At 38.8% G+C, this 20,352-nt stretch overlaps 2 protein-coding genes across 2 annotated transcripts in view; both read left to right on the top strand.

The window, feature by feature from the left end:
* Positions 1 to 309: 309 nt before the first annotated feature.
* Positions 310 to 18,543, top strand: LOC109178023 (alkane hydroxylase MAH1-like). Its single transcript, XM_019327521.1, has 2 exons — positions 310 to 1,765; positions 18,481 to 18,543. The coding sequence occupies exon 1, from the start codon at positions 383 to 385 to the stop codon at positions 1,748 to 1,750; it is 1,368 nt and encodes a 455-aa protein (XP_019183066.1). The 5' UTR covers positions 310 to 382; the 3' UTR covers positions 1,751 to 1,765; positions 18,481 to 18,543.
* Positions 17,001 to 20,352, top strand: part of LOC109178045 (alkane hydroxylase MAH1-like) — an 18,407-nt gene continuing 15,055 nt past the window's right edge. The window contains exon 1 of the mRNA XM_019327540.1: positions 17,001 to 18,240. Coding sequence (XP_019183085.1) covers positions 17,089 to 18,240 — 1,152 coding nt within the window. The 5' untranslated portion in view covers positions 17,001 to 17,088. The remainder of the gene's footprint in view (positions 18,241 to 20,352) is intronic.

Genomic DNA, 20,352 nt, shown 5'->3' with positions numbered 1-20,352 from the left:
TGAGTGTTCATAGTTTCGAATCTCGATAGTGAGATTTAGATTTTTGGGGTGAAAATATTTACAAAATTATAGATCAAAACAGTAGTGTCTTATAAATAATCATGACTATCTAAACGTGTGGTGGGTAATAAGTTAATTGAGTGACGCCCCTATTTATAAGTTATTATATCCTCACCTGCTGCATGCACTCAAAATATAAAGTGCACTGAGCAACAACTGCACATCTATCACCTAATTAACCAGCAGATATAGAATGAGAATCTTGAAAGAGTATTATGTTGTGGGTATTTTATGTAGTGTTTTGTGTTGGCTATGGGCGCGGCAGATTTGGAGGAAACACAGCGGCCGATTCCTATTTCCCACGAATTGGCCTGTCATCGGAATGTTGCCGGCGATCCAACAGAACGCCAGCCGCATCCACGATTACATAACAGAGGGTCTCGGACAATGTGGTGGGACATTTCTGTTCAAAGGTCCATGGTTTGCTAACATGGACATGCTTATCACATGCGACCCTGCTAACGTCAATCACATCCTCAGTAAAAACTTCGAGAACTATCCCAAGGGTTCTCGTTTCCGGAAAATATTTTACGTCCTTGGAGATGGGATGATAAACGTGGACTCGGAGCTATGGGAGCTTCACCGGAAGACCACGACGCCGCTGATGAACCATGCCAACTTCCGCACTTCCTTGGAGAGAAACGTGTCGCAGAAGATGGAGAATGGGTTGTTGCCGGTTCTTGATCATTCCGCTCAACAAGGGACTCACATCGATCTGCAGAAAATTTTCCATACTATTTCTTTCGACATAAGCTGTCTGCAGTTTCTGGACAAGGATCCCGACAGTCTAACAACTGGCGACCATCCATTCCTGAAGGCGCTCGGGGATGCCGTTAACGCTATTCTCTACAGACATATACTCCCGGAATGGTGTTGGAAGCTGCAGAAATATTATGGGATTGACAGAGAGAAGAAGCTCACTCAAGCTGATCGAGATTTCGATAACTTCATATATCCCATACTTAAGGAGAGGACGGATCAGCTCAACAAAACCCAGCAGCAACAACACGATTCCGGCATGCTGACGTCACTCATCGAAACCCACCGAGGAAAGTCAATGCAGTTTCTGAGAGACACCTTTGTGACATTGATCATCACCGGAGGAGACACCACGGCTACGGCACTCACTTGGTTCTTTCTGCTCCTTGCAAAAAACCCTCAGGTTGAAGCAAAGATCCTCCACGACATCCTTCAACTCAAACAAGACAACAAGGTTTTTATGGTAGAAGAATGCCAGAAGTTAACCTACCTCCACGCTGCCTTTTGTGAATCTCTCAGGTTATTCCCTCCGCTTCCTTTGAACCACAAGACCCCGGTGGAGAAGGATATTCTCCCCAGCGGTCATGTTGTTACTCCAAACACCAAAATAATAATGCCATTTTATTCCTTGGGGAGGATGGAGACAGTGTGGGGTGAAGACTGCAATGAGTTCAAGCCCGAGAGGTGGATTTCACCCGATGGTGGAATCAAACGCCAACCTTCTCACAAGTATCCCGTCTTCAATGCCGGACCCAGAACTTGCATAGGCAGGGATATGGCTTTCACTATGGTCAAAATGATTGCAGCTACCGTAATATGTCATTATCAATTTCAATTGGTGGAACCTCATTATTCTGAAGTACTATTTACTGAATCATTCCTTCTCGAAAAGAAACATGGTTTGAAGGTCAAATTCATCAAACGTAAGTAAGACTATCAACTTAATTTCATTCTCTTCTCAGCTCTATTAATTGGTGCAAGTCTGATGTGATCTTGTGTTAAAAGTACTCTAGTGTGTGTTCCTATGATTCTCAAGGAGCATAAGTATTCCTAATTAGAATCTTATATCCTTGCTGTTAAATGCTTGCTGTGCAGAATTATTGATAACGAGTTCTGCTCAGGTTAAATAAAAGTGTATGGGTCTTTAATTTGTACGTTTTTACTTTTTTTATATGTAATGAAAGCTGTGTGTACTAATTAAGTATTTCGTCTTCATGTGTATTGGAATAATCCGGCTACAAACTACTTAATAAATGTACTATGTTTGTGAGTTATTATGTTATTATTACCGGATAAAGTTATGGATTACTAGCTAGATATGATTTAAACACATGATGATAAGGGTTTCATGGCAATGTCTTGAACATATATTTGATTTAACCAAACTTCTCCTCAGCTTGTCAACTAGCAATCACTAATCTTGTTTTCTGATCAGACTTCATAGGTAACAAAATATTATCTCATTTATTTTTATTAGAATGTTAGTCTAATGATGTCATGTTAGGAAATAATAATTCTAAAAATGTTATGTTTTAATTTGTGTTCAGTTTATTGAAAAAGAACCTAAATCTACACTAATCTAAGTTATACTAGAGCTAAACCTAACTAAGAAATGAAAAGGAAATGAAAGATGTATTTTTGGGGTCAAAAATTCCCTTTTAAAAGAGCAAAAACGAGCTGATATGAGTTGCAGAGGGCTGGCCACGGGCGTGCCCAGACCCATGGCCACAAGGCAGTGTGCACTGCCTGTGCACTGAGTCTGTCTTCTAGGTCATTTTCGAAACGTTTGAATTAGCCTTTGGTGCTTGAATCAAAGTTGTAGCCTTTCAAGTTAGCTTTCCAATGACACAAGAATCACTTCAATTGGACATTTGTAGCTTGAGATATGATCCAAAGACTATGACATTGACGTGCAGGTCGGGAATTTCAATTCCATGATCTTTTGCTTCTCTTTTGCTTTGGTTTGCTCAAATGACCAAGACCATTGAGAGCACCACCCTTAGGCTTCCTTGGAAGTGTTTTGCCCATCTTCTTAGCTTTTCCTTGGCTCCCATGGACTCTAAATGTATCCATAATGCTCCACTTGACTCCAATATCTACCAAAATGCATGATATTACTCATCTTTGCTTCCAATGCTTTCCAAATCAAACTCCTGGCAAAATAACACAATTTAGTCCTAATCTCATAAAATTGAAAAGATCTATATGCAAAATGACTTAGTAAAAGAGGGGAAAAAATAGACAAATACGCACTTATCATTTACAAATTTATACATCACAATAATACCATTGGAGAAATATAATAGCTAAGATCCCTAGCTAAATTCTAAAAAAATGGATAATTAAATCAAAATAAATTAAATTGAAAGGGCAACTTCCATATCATATTTAGTCCCATTCCATCACATTAATTCGATCATTAAAAGGTAATTAAAGAAAGAGAGAGGGACGAAAATGAACAAAATAATAACCCGAGGCCAGGGTCGAGTGCTCAGGTTTGTCCGCATATTGAGGACGGGTGAAAGGGAATCGCAGATTCATTAAATTGGAGTGTAAAATCTGAATTATCCATTTTAACACTAACTTCACATCAAAGTTAATGGAAACCTTTTTGACTTAAAATTTAATAGTCGGAGGACCACTTTGGTTGCAATTAAAAGTCAAAGAACCAATTTAAGAAAATGTTATAGTCGGAGGACCATTTTGAGAATTAACTCCGTTAGAAATTATATTGTCCGTTAATAGTTCTATCTAATTGTGCGCCTTGTACTCCAAATCTAGGATTATATAACAGTAAATCAGTGATATAAATATTACATTCATTTTTTGTTATATCTAATAGGAAGGGGGAGACCCAAAGAGATTACAATGTATCAATGGTATTTCGCCATGAGGGCAGTCCTGCCATGTCATTCTCTAGATGTCTTCTGATTAAATCTGGGGGGTGAGGAAGCCTGTGCATGCCATCTGCATACTGTCTTGAGAGTTTAGCTAATTCGTCGGCCACTTGATTTTGTTCCCTGGTGATGTGCAAAACTTTCCAGATATCGAAATTCCGGAGTTCCTTTCTACACGCTAGTAAGATATTGTGTGCAGCTATCCTCGGAGGATCACCTGAGTTGAAGAAATTAACTGCTTCTTCTGAGTCACTCTCGAATATAATCCTTGTTATTCCTAAGGCAGCTGCCAATTGGATTCCCTTGAGCAAGGCCCAGGCCTCAGCTTCCAGTGGGGTACACCTGCCAATAGTTGCTATAAAGCCATGTCTCCAATTGCCCAAGCTATCCCTTATAACACCCCCACACCCAGCAGAAAGGGAGGAAGGAATAACAGAGCCATCAACATTCATTTTGGCCACATTCTCGGGTGGTTTTTCCCAGCAGAATTTCTTCCAATTGGTGGAGTTTCCTGAATGTTTGGCCCCTTGGGCCCTGTCATATGCATTAGTGATTTCATCCACCTGGCGTTTTATAGTCTCCATTTTTGACTTTCTGTGAACTTGCTTGCCATTAAAGATGGCCTCATTGCGCCATTTCCAAATCCACCAGGCTGTGACAGCAAATATAGTAGTGTCATGACAAGGGTTATTTCCATTACCTCTGCGTGTTAAGCCTTCATCCAGCCAGTGTGTGAAGGGCAGTAGCCTGAGTTTCTCATGCAATTGGGGGAGTACATACTTCCAGATTTCTTCCGCAACAGGGCATAACCGCATAACATGGTTGGTATCCTCGATGTGGTCTTTACAAAGCCAACACTTATCATTGTTGGTAAGCCCTCTTTTCGTCCTGTTGAGATTAGTCATAATTCTTTCATGTCTCAGTAGCCATAAGAACATACGAATCCGGTTGGGGATTTTGAGCTTCCATATACTGTTCCACTTGGCAGCCTCTATGGATTGTGTCATTCCCAGTGCTGAGTTGTACACTGAACTTACAGAGAAGTAGCCATTAGGTTCAGGTCCCCAACCAACTAGGTCTAGAACTCCAGGATCTTCACATAGGATGAATGTTGCTAGCTTTCTGAGTGTTCCAAGAGGTAGATGAGGGTTCAGTTGATCCCATTGCCAGCCCACTTCTGGGATCCAATAGCTTGAAACAGATCTCCTTAAGTCCGAGGCTGTTACTCCTGTTGTCAGGTCTTTTAGGGGTCTGTCTTCTAACCAGATGTCCTTCCAAAATAACGTGTTAACCCCATTCCTTACTAGGCTTTTTATACCAGCTTGTAGAATGGGGGTCGCTTTAACGATTCCTCTCCAAGCATTGGAATTATTGTTCTTCAGTTGCCAATTTGAACAATTGTTAGAGCTAATTCCGTATTTGGCTTTGATCAGGTTCACCCAAATAGAGTCCTCTCCTTGGACAATTCTCCATCCAAGCTTAGCTAAAAAAGCCAAGTTCATGTGCTTGAGACTTCGCAGACCGAGGCCCCCATTGGACTTGTTTCTTGTAATGGTTTCCCAACTGACCGGATGGCATTTTCTTGTTGTTTCTGTGCTGCCCCATAAGAAGTTTCGGATCAGTTTCTCTAGAGCATCTAGTACACCAGCTGGGATTAGCATAGATTGCATGGTAAAATAGGGGATAGATGACAGGACTGATTGTGCTAGTGCGTGTCGACCTGCTAGGGATAGGGACTTAGATTTCCAACCGGCAAGACGAGATTGTATATTCCCTAGAATTCCAGCAAACGTGTCACTTTTCACTCTCCCATGGATTGAAGGGACGCCTAGATATCTTCCCATATCAGTGACACTCCATATACCCATGGCTTCCGTAATGGCTTGTTGCTCACTTGTAGTGGTGTTCTTTGAGAAGTATAGAGAAGACTTCTGGAGACTTATTCTTTCTCCTGATGCAGAACAGAAGAGCTCTATGCATCTCTTCATCTCCTGGGCTTGTTGTACCATAGCTTCTCCAAAGAAGATGAGGTCATCTGCAAAGAATAGATGGGTTATGTTAGGGGCTCGTCTATTAATTCTAATGCCTTTCCAGTGGCCATTTATTACTGATTCATTTATAATGTGACTAAGTCTCTCAATACAGAAAACAAAAAGTAGAGGGGAGATTGGGTCTCCCTGTCGTAGTCCTTTTCCAGGTATGAACCAGTCCGACTGCTGGCCATTCCATAGCACCGCAAGCCTCGATGAAGACACACATTTAAGGATGTTTCTCTTCCAGGTTGCATTAAATCCAATGTCAGTGAGGGTGTCCTCAAGGAAATCCTAGGACAGCTTGTCGTAGGCCTTCTCTAAATCCACTTTCATCATGATCCAGCCAGTTTTCCCTTTCTTGTTCTTCATTGAGTTCAAAATTTCTTGATATGCAAGGATATTATCTGTTATTTGCCTTCCAGGTATAAAACTTGATTGGTGATGTCCCACAATCTTTCTAGCTATTCCCTTGAGTCTCAGTGTCATGATTTTTGTTAGAAGCTTGTAGGACACATTACATAACCCTATTGGCCTGTATTGATCAACTCTCTCAGGGTTTGCAACCTTAGGAATGAGGCTCAGTAGTGTGTCATTATGGCCAGGAGGGAGGAGGCCTTCCGCAAAGAAGGTTTTGGCGAACTTAACCAGTGTGTCCCCCGTTGCATCCCAAGTCTTCTGATAAAAGCCTGCCGTGAACCCATCGGGACCCGGGGCCTTACAAGGTGCCATTTCGAAAAGTGCGAGTTTCACTTCCTTGGTGCTGATTGGTTGGTTGACAAGCTGCCAGTCACGAACGTTGAGTGAGGGAAAGCGACCCTGAGGAAGGGGACTTGCTGGAAGGACGTTATCTGCTTCAAACAGATTCATAAAATAATCTCGAAAAAGGTTCTTGATTGACTCCTCTCCTGTGACTATTGTGCCTTCCATATCTTTGATAGCATTGGCTTTTGCTTGTTTGCCTTTAATGGTAGTTGATAGGTGATAGAATCGAGTGTTGAGATCTCCAGAAGTTATCCATTGTTCACGGGATCTTTGGAACCAAACCATTTCTTCTTGGTGTAGAGTTTCATCAAGTTCTTTACGCAGCCTTCTTTCCAAGCGAATGAGGTCCGATCTTGCCCCCAGTGATAAGCTACGTTGAATACCCCCAAGTCTAGCCAGCAGTCTGTTTTTTCTGTGGAATATGTTTCCAAATGTGTTTATGTTCCAGGATGAGAGGGCCACTGCCATTTCATTCTTGTTTGAGTTTAGGCTCCGATTTGTTGACCAGCAGGATTTGACTAAGGGCTGGAAATTGGCATGGCTGGCCCATGCCATATTAAAACGGAAGCTTCTGTTGATCGGTATTTGTGGTGTCTCTGAGGTATTGACGAGGAGGGGTGAGTGATCGGATTGAATCATCGGTAGGTGTAAAACTGATACATTCGGGAACATGCTTCTCCATTCAATATTGCTAAGGGCACGGTCCAAGCGGGCTCCTTTGAATGAGGTTGAATTAACGCCCCTCATCCAAGTGAATTTTGTTCCTTCGAAGCCCAAGTCAATCAGCCCTTCCCTAAAGATCCATTGGTTGAAGTCTGAACATCTAGACATGGAAAAGGTTTCCAGATTGTTGACTTCATCTTGACATGTTACTGAATTAAAGTCTCCCACGGCTAGCCATGGTCCATGGGGCATAAAAAACTGACCCGAGAGCTCCGAAAATAGGCGTTTTCTAAGAGCTTTGTTGGGACTCCCATAGACAACTGATAAGAGCCACGGCTCGGAATCTGCATCTTGTACCTGCAAAGAGATGAATTGAGGGTGAGTGTCTAAAACTTCAATATGAATAGAGGATTTCCATAGGATCCAAATGCCACCAGAGAATCCTATAGCCTCTACTCTCATCCAATCGTCAAAGCCCAAGCTAAAGCATATCTCATTGGCCTGTTGGCCCGAGACCTTGGGCTCGAGGAGGCAAACAAAAGAAGGTTTATGAATGCACAGAAATTGCTTAAGGATGCGCCTAAATGCCTTTGAGGCTGCTCCTTGACAGTTCCAGACTAAAAAGATCATAAAACCAGTGGGAAGGAAAGGAAACGGCGCCTATTGGCGCATGCGGGTATCCGCATCTGGACCAATTTGGTTTCCAGGATTCTCGTCAGGACGTAAAACCAAAGCAGGTAGGTCGGGTATCACCTGGGGTAAACATGTAGAGTCAGGTGGTACTTCCTTATAGTTGATTCCAAACACAAAGTGCACTGGAGATTCAGATGGGGTTACAGGTTGATTTGTTGGTTCATGGCATACGTCAGGTGGAACTTCTTTGAATGTGTTTTCAAAGGTTGGCAGCAAGGGTGAATCAGAATGTTCATCAGTATGGTAAACGGTGGTGGTCTGGATGTTTTGGCCCCTTCTAGTGCCACGGACAACAGTGTGCTGTGATGCGGCTGCCGCTCGATTGGGTGGACCTCCCCTCCCACCACGACCTCTGAAAGCGCCTCGGTTAACCGGAGGGGGTTGCCTAGGGGATGGGGGCTACCCCTCGGGTACTGGTTCCTCATCCAGGTTCTGCCCAGTGCGTTGTCTTGCAACCCGGTAATTGGTTCTTATTCTCGGGAGATTAGGCTGTTGGGGTGGAGACATGATTGGTTGTTCCTGATGTTGCTGTTCCCCTGTAGGCTCCTCTAAATTGTCCAGTGGTCCAAACCGGGACTGTGTAGCTACATTGGCCTGAGGTGTAGTGGTCGGATGTCTGGTTTGGTGCGTCTCTCCTCCCGGGGTCCTAGCGGGTTGGATTGGTGCTCTATTCTGTTTTCTTCTGTCCTTCCTAGTAACCAACATCCAAGCTCCGTACTTTTCCTTGGGCAATTGAGCAGGTCTCGCTGCCCCCAGTTGGGAATTTCCACCTGTGGCAGCGGAGGAATTATCATTCAAGCCAGTCTGATCCTTTCCACACATTTCTGCACGATGGCCATAAACACCGCACTTGAAGCAAATTTGGTGGATACCCTCATACTCGATGGGCCACTCTTCGCAGTTCAATACGAATCTGGATAGTAGGGGTTTGGTGATGTCCAATTCAATGCATACTCTCGCAAACTTGCCTTTTGATATCAGATTTGTCGCATAATCAATCTTAAGAGGACGCCCAATTACTTTTCCGATTTTCTTCAAGAAATCGTCATCAAAGTATTCAATTGGTAGTGATGGGAATCTTACCCATGCCAGAATTATATCCGTGACGTTCTTCCTCGGATTGAAATTGGGTCTCCAATTCTGTGTAATTAGGTAGTGGTCCAAGACCATCCAAGGGCCCCCAAACTTCACAGCTTCATAATCCGCAAGAGAATCGAATTTTGCAAGAAAGTAATCGTAATCTAGGGAAATCAGTTGGAACCCAGCTTGTGGGTTCCACATACGTTGGAGTCTTTGGAAAAGGTAGGAATAGCTAACCGTTCGTCCCAGGAGTCGAAGAATCAACGACCTGCGCCAAGGGCGGCGGAGCCTTTCCTTTTCTTCTTTTGTCACACGGATTACTGGATATTCGGAAGCGGCTGCATCTTGATCCATTTCATCGTCATCTGACACCTCGTCGTCTTCTTGGGGTTGGGCAGGAATTCTTTGATTCCAAGCTCGGCTATGGGTCGCCGTAAAGATTCTTTGCTGACTGGTTTCTGGTGTACTAGCCCCTGCCTCACCCATAGGGGTTTCTTGAACCATTGATACTGTCTGTGGTTGACTCGTATTCTCCATTTGATCACGATCTCTTTTCGATTTCTTTGTGCTTCTTTCTAAAAGATCCTGTTCTTCCGGCGAACGATTCGTCGCCGATGTTGAAGGGTTGTTCGAGAGGGATTCCGAGAGCGTTTCAGAGAGGAGTTCCATTTAGCTAGTACAATATGAATGAGTAATACAACACACAATTATGGAATTTGATTACAAATATTACATTCATTAATTAATCATTGAATGTATCTTGAGTAAACAAGAGTTCCCGGTATTGTTTTTGATATCAAGTTTGATTTTTTTTTCTTTTTAAAAAAAAAATTGAAAAAGGTTAAGGATTTACAAGAATGCTTTATGAGTTTATGTTGACAACTATGACCTTCTGCTTCCATCTTATATGCTCATTAACTCCTTAATTTGTCAAAATCGATCCTACTTCGTTTTTATTTGTTGTGTAACTGAATGTAACTATGAGCAAAGACACATCAATTAATCAAATTTTTCAACTTTACAATCCATAATAATGAGCATCAAATATAATAAAATAGGGGTTAAATATAGTCAAATATAAGTGTTATCATATGCAGGCATAAAAATAACAAATGTTAGAAAAACATATATATGCGTGACAGAAGCATCAATTGCTTTTTTTTTTCTTTTCTTTTTTTTTTTTTTAGATTTTACGTTAAAAATAACAAATGCTAATGATTTTACTCTTGAAGCGTGCTTTGATAGAATAAAAAAATGATGAGTCGTCCAATTGTTCGGCCTCTAATCTATCCATCAGTCCGGCACGCGACAACTCCCAAAGATTACTGGCAACACACATCGAAACCCACCGAGGAAAGCCGATGCAGTTTCTGAGAGACACCTTTGTGACATTGATCATCGCCGGAGGAGACACCACGGCTTCGACACTCACTTGGTTGTTTCTGCTCTTTGCACAAAACCCTCAAGTTCTAATTACCGATTCAATCCTTCTGAAAAAAAATGGTTTGAAGGTCAAATTCAGTAAATGTAAGTAGTAACTAATTAAGACTATGAACTTTAATTTCATTCGTAATTCTCAGCTCTCTAGCTACTATCCTCATATTAATTAGTGCAAGTCTTGTTTTAAAAGTATTTATGATTATGTTCGTATGATATGATTCTCAGGCAGCTAGCATAAGTATTCCTTATGATAATCTTATATATATCCTTGTCATTGATAAATATAATGCTTGTGCAAAATTATTGATAATGAGTTCTGTTAAGGTTAAATAAAAGTGTATGGATCTAGTACGTCTTTACTATGGAGTATTTATATGTAATGAAGGCTATGTGTGTAATTTTTATTTTAATTTTTTTCGTGAGCGCTATGTGTGTAATAATTGTACTAATAATTTAAAGTATCCCATATGAGTAACTTCTATTCGTGTGTATATCAATATATAGGCCACAAACTACATAAAACGAAATGTACTCCGTGGTGTAATTATTACGGGATCGGATGGAGGAATGAATTACTAGATATGATTTAAGCACACGATAAGGGTTTCATGGCAATGTCTTGATTCTCTTGAACATATATATATATATATATATATATATATATATATATATATATTTGGTCTAACCACACCTGTCCTCAGCTAGTAATCACTAATTTTATTTTTTCATAAAACTTCAAAGATAACAAAATATTCTCTCATTTATTTTTATTAGAATGTTAGTCAAATGATTTCATGTTTGGAAATAATAATAATTTTTTGTGTTCAATTTACAAATTTATACATCATAATAATACCATTTGAGAAATCTAATAGGATCTCTGAATTCTAGAAAAATTTGAGAAAAAATTGGATAATTAAAACAAAATAAATTAAATTGAAAGGGCTACTTCCATATCATATATGTCCCATTCCATAACATTAATTCCACATCGTATATATTTTTAAAAAAATTTAAAAACAGTATTACGTCGGTTATTTTAAATAACTGACGTGGTATCTGCATATTATATATAATATAATCATACGACGTCAGATTTTTGTTAAAAACAAATTTCGTATGTATTTATTTAATTTTTTTAAAAAAATATATGTTAGTTTTTTTATAACCGACGTCGTATCATTTAGTTATTACGTAAGAAATAACGACGTCGAACAAAAAAATCGTCGTCGTATATATAAAATAACGAGTTAATATCTAAAATGGTTCTCGACTGTAATGATTTTTTAAATTTCTTCCTAAACGACTTCGGTGACCTAATATAGTCTCATACTTTTATATTTTTGCTCAATTTAGTCCTCTGTTTGTTATTCCGTACATTTGGCGTTAAATAGAGGGACAACTTCAGTAATTTCACTATTGGTATCTCTTTACTCATAGATTTGCGAAGTGTGAATTCACTCTTAATTTCTTTTACGAATTACTCACAAGCTTGCGAATATAAAATTTGATTCGCAGATCTGCAAGTAATTATGAGAGTAATTCATAAAAGAAAGTGAGATTTCGCACTTTGCAGGATTGAGAGTAAAGAGAGACCAATATTGATATTAGTAAATTATCCTTTTATTTAACACTAATTTGACGGAATAACAAACAGAGGACTAAATTGAGCAAATAACAAAAGTCTGGGACTACATTAGGTCACTTAAGTCGTTTAGGACGAAATTGAAAAGAATTCACTATAGTCAAAGACCATTTTAAGTATTAACTCATAAATAACCAACGTTAAAAGTACTATTTGTACTAGTGAGAGTTAAGCTTGAAAGGTGGATTTCACCCAACAGAGGCATCAAGCGGCTAACCACCTCACAAGTTTCCAACCTTCAAGACTGGACCGAGAATTTGCATGAGTAGGGGTATGACGTTCATGGTAATGAAAATGGTTGCAGCGAGCATTATATGTCACTATCATTGTTAGTTGGTTGATGATGATGGCTTTTACCCACTTCAAATTAAGGATTCAATTCATTTTGAAAAGAAACATGATTCGGAAGTTAAGCTCAACAAACGTACGTAATTATATTGATGACACCATCAATGTATATGTGTAACTTCCTCTCAACTATCAATTGTACTTATAATATGGGGTGAAAAGGAACATGGTTTGAAAGTTAGGCTCAACCAACATACTTCATTATATTGATGACACCATTAATGTACATTAATACATTATTTGTGGCAAATTTAAAGAAAAAATATAAGTGTTATCACATGCATAAAAAAAATAACAAATGTTAAGAACAACATACATATGTGCAACGGAAGCATCAATTTTTTTTTTTTTTAAAGATTCTACGTTAAATAGAGGGTTTAACGATTTAATTTTCTCTTGAAGCGTGCTTTGGCAGAATAAAAAACCTTGAGCCATCCAATTGTTCAGTCTCTAGTCCGTCCACCGGTCGGACACGCAAGAACTCCCAAAGATTTTAGGTGACAAAGTGTTTTTCTTTTCTTTCAAAAATCTCTTATTCTCTCTATCATCTTTAAGAAATGGGCAAGGCTTATTTGTATAGCCTTGTTTGGGCGCAGAGGTGCTATCCTTCTACCCAACTTTTTTTTCCTTCTTTTTTCCTTTTTTCTTCACTCTCTTTCCTACGTGTCACCGCAAAAATCACAAAAAATATATATATTGTTGAGGTTAATATATTTTGCATGCTTTGCAGTCGCACATAAATGAATAATACATTAATAGATTTGTGGCAAAAATAAAATAAAATAGAAAACCCTACCACATACAAACTTTGGACCCCTCTCATTCGTTACAATACATGTATTTTGCAGTAGTTTGTTGGGGAGTATAAATCTTACATTAAATCGGATTGTAGACGAACAATGAATCACACACTTACACAGGCTCTGTTTGGCAAACCTAGCTGAAAAGCTATAAGTTAGGAGCTGAAAGCTGAAAAGGAGCTGAAAGTTGAAAAGCTATAAGCTCAGAGCTGAAAACTGAAGAGTTGTTAAGCTAGCTGTTGACTCTGTTTGGCAAACCTAACTGAAAATCTATAAGCTAGGAGCTTAAAGCTGAAACAGCTTTAAGCTCAGAGCTGAAAACTAAAGAGCTGTTATGATTGAAAGTGTTTGGTAAAATTAGATTCCATTTTATCTCTTATTGTTTTAGCTATAAAAAAAAAAAAAAAATCTGTACATAATGGTCCCAACTGTTGTTTTGCTCAATGCCATGAACACCTACAGTACTGTGTGGGCAATAAGAATACGATTGATTCGATTGTACGAATAATTTACTAGTACATTAATACATAAACATACAATATTGATTTTGGACCTCTCTCAGTTATTATAATACATGTATTCATTAATGGTTTGTTGTGGAATATAAATGTCACATTATGTCTTCTCGAAAGGCCGAAATCATTAATTATGTACACTGTCACTATAATGTTTTTTTTTTCTTTTTAAAGTTTATTTTATTTTATTTTTCTTTTTGATAAATTCAAATCAAGTAATTTTTTAAACACTTATCATTTTTTAAAGGAATAAGGGCTAAATTGGCCACTGAACGTAACGCGATAGTGCAATCAAACCACTGGACCTAAAAAACGTTCAATTACCCCACTTAACAGCGCAAATCCCTCCAATTTTACCTATTAGCCCGTTTTCATCCATCCTTTCCGGTTGCCTTGCTGACTGGACTCTTACGTGGCATTTTTCTCCTTTTCTTTATTTTTTCTTTCTTCCAAATCTTCTTCTTTCTTCCATCTGGTCGTTGGTGATCGTACTCCGGCTTGTTCTGCCCATGCTACGAGGACGGAACAGGTGTGGGGGAGGTGGAGAATAGACCGGGGCGGTGGTGGAGAGTATACCGGAGGAGGCGGTGGAAAATGGACAGGAGGTGGCGGTGGAGATGGTGAGGGGGGCGGTGGAGAATAGACGGGAGCTGGGGGTGGGGATGAAACAGAGACAGGTGGGGAGGGGGTGAAGCAGTTGGTGGAGTAGGAGAAGCGATTGGAGGCGGCGGCGAAGTAATTGGCGGTGGAGGAGAAGCGACTGGCGGCAGGCCCCATCTTCCTTTTTCTTTCTCTTCATCTTCATCCTCTCACTAAACTCTCTCTCTCTCTCTCTATTTCTCTATCTCTCTCTTAAATTGACTCTTCCGACTCCTCTCAGATCAGGTTCGTATCTCCCCCATGTTATTGATCTAGCTTTCTGTGTACTGAAAATTCAGTGAGTTGTTCAAAATTTTGCACTTAAGGTTTCTTCTACAGATGCATACTCTTACTCTTAGGATGAAGATGAACGGCTCACATGCCTTCCATGAGGTGCCTGGTGGACCCAGAATGTACATTGGTAGTCAAACAAGCAACTATTTGGTTATTTCTACAATTAATTCTCAAGAAGTATTTTTTCCGTTGGGTATGTATTTCTTTTGAGTTTAGTTGGTATAAAGTGAACTCTTTGTCGTTTCTGTGGTAAGGAGTCATCAAAACGCCGTCACCATCACCGCCACGATCGCCGCAGCAAGAAGCACGAAGAGAGTGATTCCAAGTCCGAAAATGAGATTTCCGAGGCTGGGGCTAAAATTGAGAACGAAAAGAAAGCACTTGGCAGCGGTGCAATGGGTGTGGTAGTGGGCAGATTGAATTTAGGGATTGATTACGATATGGAAGAAGGGGAGATTGTTGCCGGAGGATGAGGATAGCAGATGGAAGAAAGAAGAAGATTAGGAAGAAAGGAAAAGTAAAGGAAAAGAGAAAAAAAAATGCCACGTAAGAGTCCAGTCAGCAAGGCAACCGGAAAGGATGGATGAAAACCGGCTAATAGGTAAAATTGGAGGGATTTGCGCTGTTGAGTGGGGTAATTGAACATTTTTTAGGTTCAGTGGTCTGGTTGCACTATCGCGTTACGTTCAGTGACCAATTTGACCCTTATTCCTTTTTTAAATATAGTATCTGCTCTATATTTTTCAAAATTTTTAATCCAAAGCATCAATATCTTGACCACCATCCACCAGGTTCGATATGATCCTGTAACCCATCATTTGGAATGGTTAGTTTTATGAAATAGACACGGTGTATATATTTTGATATATATATATATATATATATATATATATATGTTGTAATTTTTTTAGAAGTGTTATCTCATGAAAGTTGGGTTATATATTGTATTTAGCTTGAAAATTATAATAACTATTTCTCCTTTTGTCCCATTTTGTCTAACATGTTTAGTGCACGCACTATTCATTGATCAAACAAACTTTTTCTTTATTATTTATTTTCTTTTGTAATTTGTAATTATTTTTAAATTTAATTTTTTTTTTTGTATTTAATAGTACTTTAATTTTAAAATAGTTTTTAAATATATAAATTTTATATACTAATTAATACTAAACTTAATATTATGAAAAATTGAATTAAAAATACTTCAGTCAAGCCTTATTAACCAAATCAGATAAACAAAATGTGACGGAAAGAGTACAAGATATAAATATTTGATGTTAATTTGTCAAAATTTTTATATTATTCTAGGCAAATTATGCTATGCGCACGTGCACGACTCTAAAACGGCGTCGTTTTCCCTGAAAACGACGCTGTTCTAACTATAAAAAAAAAATTGTTCGAAAGGCCGTTAACGGCGTTAACAGTGTATTCGCTATGAAATTATGAATGTACAGTTATGACATTATGAATGTACAGTTATGGAATTATAAACATAGAGCTTCGAAAATTATGAATGTTCGGTATGGAATTATGAATATACAGTATGGAATTATGAATGTACAGTTATGGAATTATGAATGTACAGTTATGGAATTATGAATGTACAGTTATGAAATTATGAACACAGAACTCTGACATTATGAACATAGAGATTCGAAAATTATGAATTTACAGTTATTGAATTATGAATGTACAGTTACGGAATTATGAATGTACAGTTACGGAATTATGAATGTACAGTTATGAAATTATGAACACAGCTGCGAATATATAATCCTATAACGAAGCAGTCTTAAATTAAATTTTAAAAAAAAAAGAAAAAAAAAAGGAAGATAACGGTGCCTGACGGCACCGTTACCTGTGCCCATGATGCACGCTGGACACGAGTCCACAACATAACATCTCATTATTCTATTGGAATAATTTGAGTATACAAGTGCCAACTATCATATAGTGTGATGATATCCAAGTTACTATTTCAAATGAGCGCTCGTAATTTAGAATCTCGATAGTGAGATTTAGATTCTTTTCGCCGGCGAAAATATTTACAAAATTATACTCGTATATCAAAATAGATACTGCCTTATATATAATCAGGACTATCTACAAATAGAACATGGAATAAGTTAATTGAGTGACCCCACTATTTATGAGTTATAACCACCCGCTATTTATAAGTTATTATAACCTCACCTGCTGCATGCACTCAAAATATAAATTGTGGTGGGTCTTCAAACATATATATATATATATATATATATATATATATATATATATATATATGATTACGACTTGACACTGTACATCTATCACCTAACCAGCAGATATACAATGAGACTCTTCAAAGAGTATTATGTTGTGGCTATTTTATGTAGTGTTTTGTGTTGGCTATGGGCGCGGCAGATTTGGAGGAAACACAACGGCGGATTCCTATTTCCCACGAATTGGCCTGTCGTTGGAATGTTGCCGGCGCTCCTACAGAACGCCAGCCGCATCCACGATTATCTAACAGAGGGTCTCAGACAATGTGGTGGGACATTTGAGTTCAAAGGTCCATGGTTTGCTAACATGGGCATGGTTGTCACCTGCGACCCTGCTAACATCAATCACATCCTCAGCAAAAACTTCGAGAACTATCCAAAGGGTCCTGGTTTCCGGAAAATATTTTACATCCTCGGAGATGGGATGATAAACGTGGACTCGGAGCTATGGGAGCTTCACCGGAAGACCACGCCGCTGCTCATGAACCACGCCAACTTCCGCAATTCCTTGGAGAGGAACGTGTCGCAGAAGATGGAGAATGGGTTGTTTCCGGTTCTTGACCATTACGCTCAACAAGGGACCCACATCGATCTGCAGGAAATTTTCAAGAGAATGGCTTTCGACATAAGCTATCAGCAGTTTCTGGACAAGGATCCCGGCAGTCTTTGCGTTGACCCAACCGGCGAACATCCATTCCTGAAGGCGATCAGGGATGCCGTAAACGCTATTCTCTACAGACATATACTCCCGGAATGGTGTTGGAAGCTGCAGAAATATTGGAATGACAGAGAGAAGAAGCTTACTCAAGCTGATCGCACTTTCAGTAACTTTATATATCCCATCCTTGAGGAGAGGACGGAACAGCTCAACAACAAAACCCAGCAGCAACCACACGATTCCAGCATGCTGACGTCACTCATCGAAACCCACCGAGGAAAGTCAATGCAGTTTCTGAGAGACACCTTTCTGACATTGATCATCACCGGAGGAGACACCACGGCTTCGGCACTCACTTGGTTCTTTCTGCTCCTTGGACAAAACCCTCAGGTTGAAGCAAAGATCCTCCACGACATCCTTCAACTCAAACAAGACAAGAAGGTTTTTAAGGTAGAAGAATGCCAGAAGTTAACCTACCTCCACGCTGCCGTCTGTGAATCTCTCAGGTTATTTCCTCCGGCTCCTTTGAACCACAAGACTCCGATGGAGACGGATATTCTCCCCAGCGGTCATGTTGTTACTCCAAACACCAAAATAATAATGACATTTTATTCCACGGCGAGGTTGGAGACAGTGTGGGGTGAAGACTGCATGGAGTTCAAGCCCGAGAGGTGGATTTCACCCGATGGTGGAATCAAAAGCCAACCTCCTCACAAGTATCCCGTCTTCAATGCCGGACCCAGAACTTGCATAGGCAGGGATATGGCTTTCACTATGGTCAAAATGATTGCAGCTACCATAATATGTCATTATCAATTTCAATTGGTGGAACCACATTATTCAAAAGTTCTATTTACTGAATCAACCCTTCTCGAAAAGAAACATGGTTTGAAGGTCAAATTCATCAAACGTAAGTAAGACTATCAACTTAATTTCATTCTCTTCTCAGCTCTACTATCCGGCCTCATATTAATTAGTACGTGCAAGTGTGATATGATCTTGTATTAAAAGTTTTCTAGTATTTATATTATATTATATATATATATATATATACATATATATATATATATATATATATATATATGATTATTATGTTCGTAAGATTCTCGATCAGGTTGCATAAGTATTCCTTATGAGAATCTTATATCCTTGTCTTTGTTAAATGCTTGCTGTGCAGAATTATTGATAATGAGTTCTGCTGCTCAGGTTAAATAAAAGTGTATGCGTCTTTTAATTTGTACGTCTTTACTTTTTTTATATGTAATGAAAGTAGTGTGTACCAATAAAGTATTGGGTTATTAAAATCTTCTTCATGTGTATAGGAATAGGTCGGCCACAAACTACTTAAGAAATGTACTCTATTTGTGTGTTATTATGTTATTATTATTACCCAATAGATTTATGGATTACTAGCTAGATATGATTTAAACACATGATGATAGATAAGGGTTTTATGGCAATGCCTTGAACATATATTTGATCTAACCAAACATTTTCTCAGCTAATCGAGTAGCAATCACTAATCTTATTTTTGTATTAGATGTCATGTTTGGAAATAATAATTCTAAAAATGTTATGTTTTGTGTTCAATTTACAAATTTATACATCACAATAATACCATTGGAGAAATCTAATAGCTAGGATCCCGTAAATTCTAAAAAATAAAAAATTGGATAATTAAATCAAATTAAATTAAATTGAAAGGGCAACTTCCATATCACATTAATTCGATCATTAAATGGTAATTAAAGAAAGAGAGAGAGACGAAAATGAACAAAATAATAACCCCAGGCCAGGGTCGAGTGCTAAGGTTTGCCCGCATATTGAGGATTGCAAAAGTCTAATTTAAAGAAAAATGTGTGCAAACTGTTGAAAGGGAGTGACAGACTTATTAAATTAGAGTGCAAAATCTGAATTTCTCATTTTACCCTTCGTTTTAACACCAACTCCATGCACGTCAAAGCTAACGGGGACCATTTTGACTAAAAATTCAAAAGTCGGGAGGACCACTTTGGTTGTAATTGTTTTTTACTTATTCAGTTGTTATATAAAACATAACGAGAGATTTAAGCGATTGAAACACCAAATTTCTCAAAAGACCATTGTTTTGGCTAACCTGAAGAATGTGGTGACCACTTATTGTTCGTCGTCCAGTCACTTCGCGTTGATCATTTCTGAGATTTTGAGGTGAAATTACCTGAAGACACGGTCCTATTCTTTGTCAGGAATATCAAGATCATATGTGGTCAGAGGGAAGAAATTTTCGGATAATTTGAAATCTAAATCTTCTTTCTTCGGGTAATGCTTTAATGTGTTTTCATTTTGCATTCTTGGATGTGGATTTTTCTTCTTAGGGATTTACGAATTTTAAAATTTTAAATTTTCATCTCTTTTGTATAAGAAACTTGAAATTTTGGTGTCACTTTCTATTCCCTTTTCGTTCATTTTTACAATCACAAAACATACCTTAATTTGTTTGTTTTTTTTTTATCTGCTAGGTGTCCCTCATGACTTATGGGATTGGAAGCTGCAGAAATATTATGGGATTGACAGAGAGAATAAGCTTACTCAAGCTGATCGAACTTTCGATAACTTCATATATCCCATTCTTGAGGAGAGGATGGAACAGCTCAATAACAAAACCCAGCAGCAACCACACGATTCCTCCGGCATTCTGACGTCACACATTGAAACCCACCGAGGAAAGTCGATGCAGTTTCTGACATTGATTATCGCCGGAGGAGACACCACAGCTTCGTCACTCACTTGGTTCTTTCTGCTCCTTGCACAAAACCCTCAGGTTGA

The sequence above is a fragment of the Ipomoea nil genome, unplaced genomic scaffold (assembly GCF_001879475.1).
Source record: "Ipomoea nil cultivar Tokyo-kokei standard unplaced genomic scaffold, Asagao_1.1 scaffold0813, whole genome shotgun sequence".
Taxonomy (NCBI): domain Eukaryota; kingdom Viridiplantae; phylum Streptophyta; class Magnoliopsida; order Solanales; family Convolvulaceae; genus Ipomoea; species Ipomoea nil.
This window is presented reverse-complemented; position numbering and strand designations above follow the sequence as displayed.

Bases quoted from the DNA above. Each gene is read 5' to 3' on its own strand.
- LOC109178023 (XM_019327521.1), top strand. From the start codon at position 383: ATGTTGCCGGCGATCCAACAGAACGCCAGCCGCATCCACGATTACATA.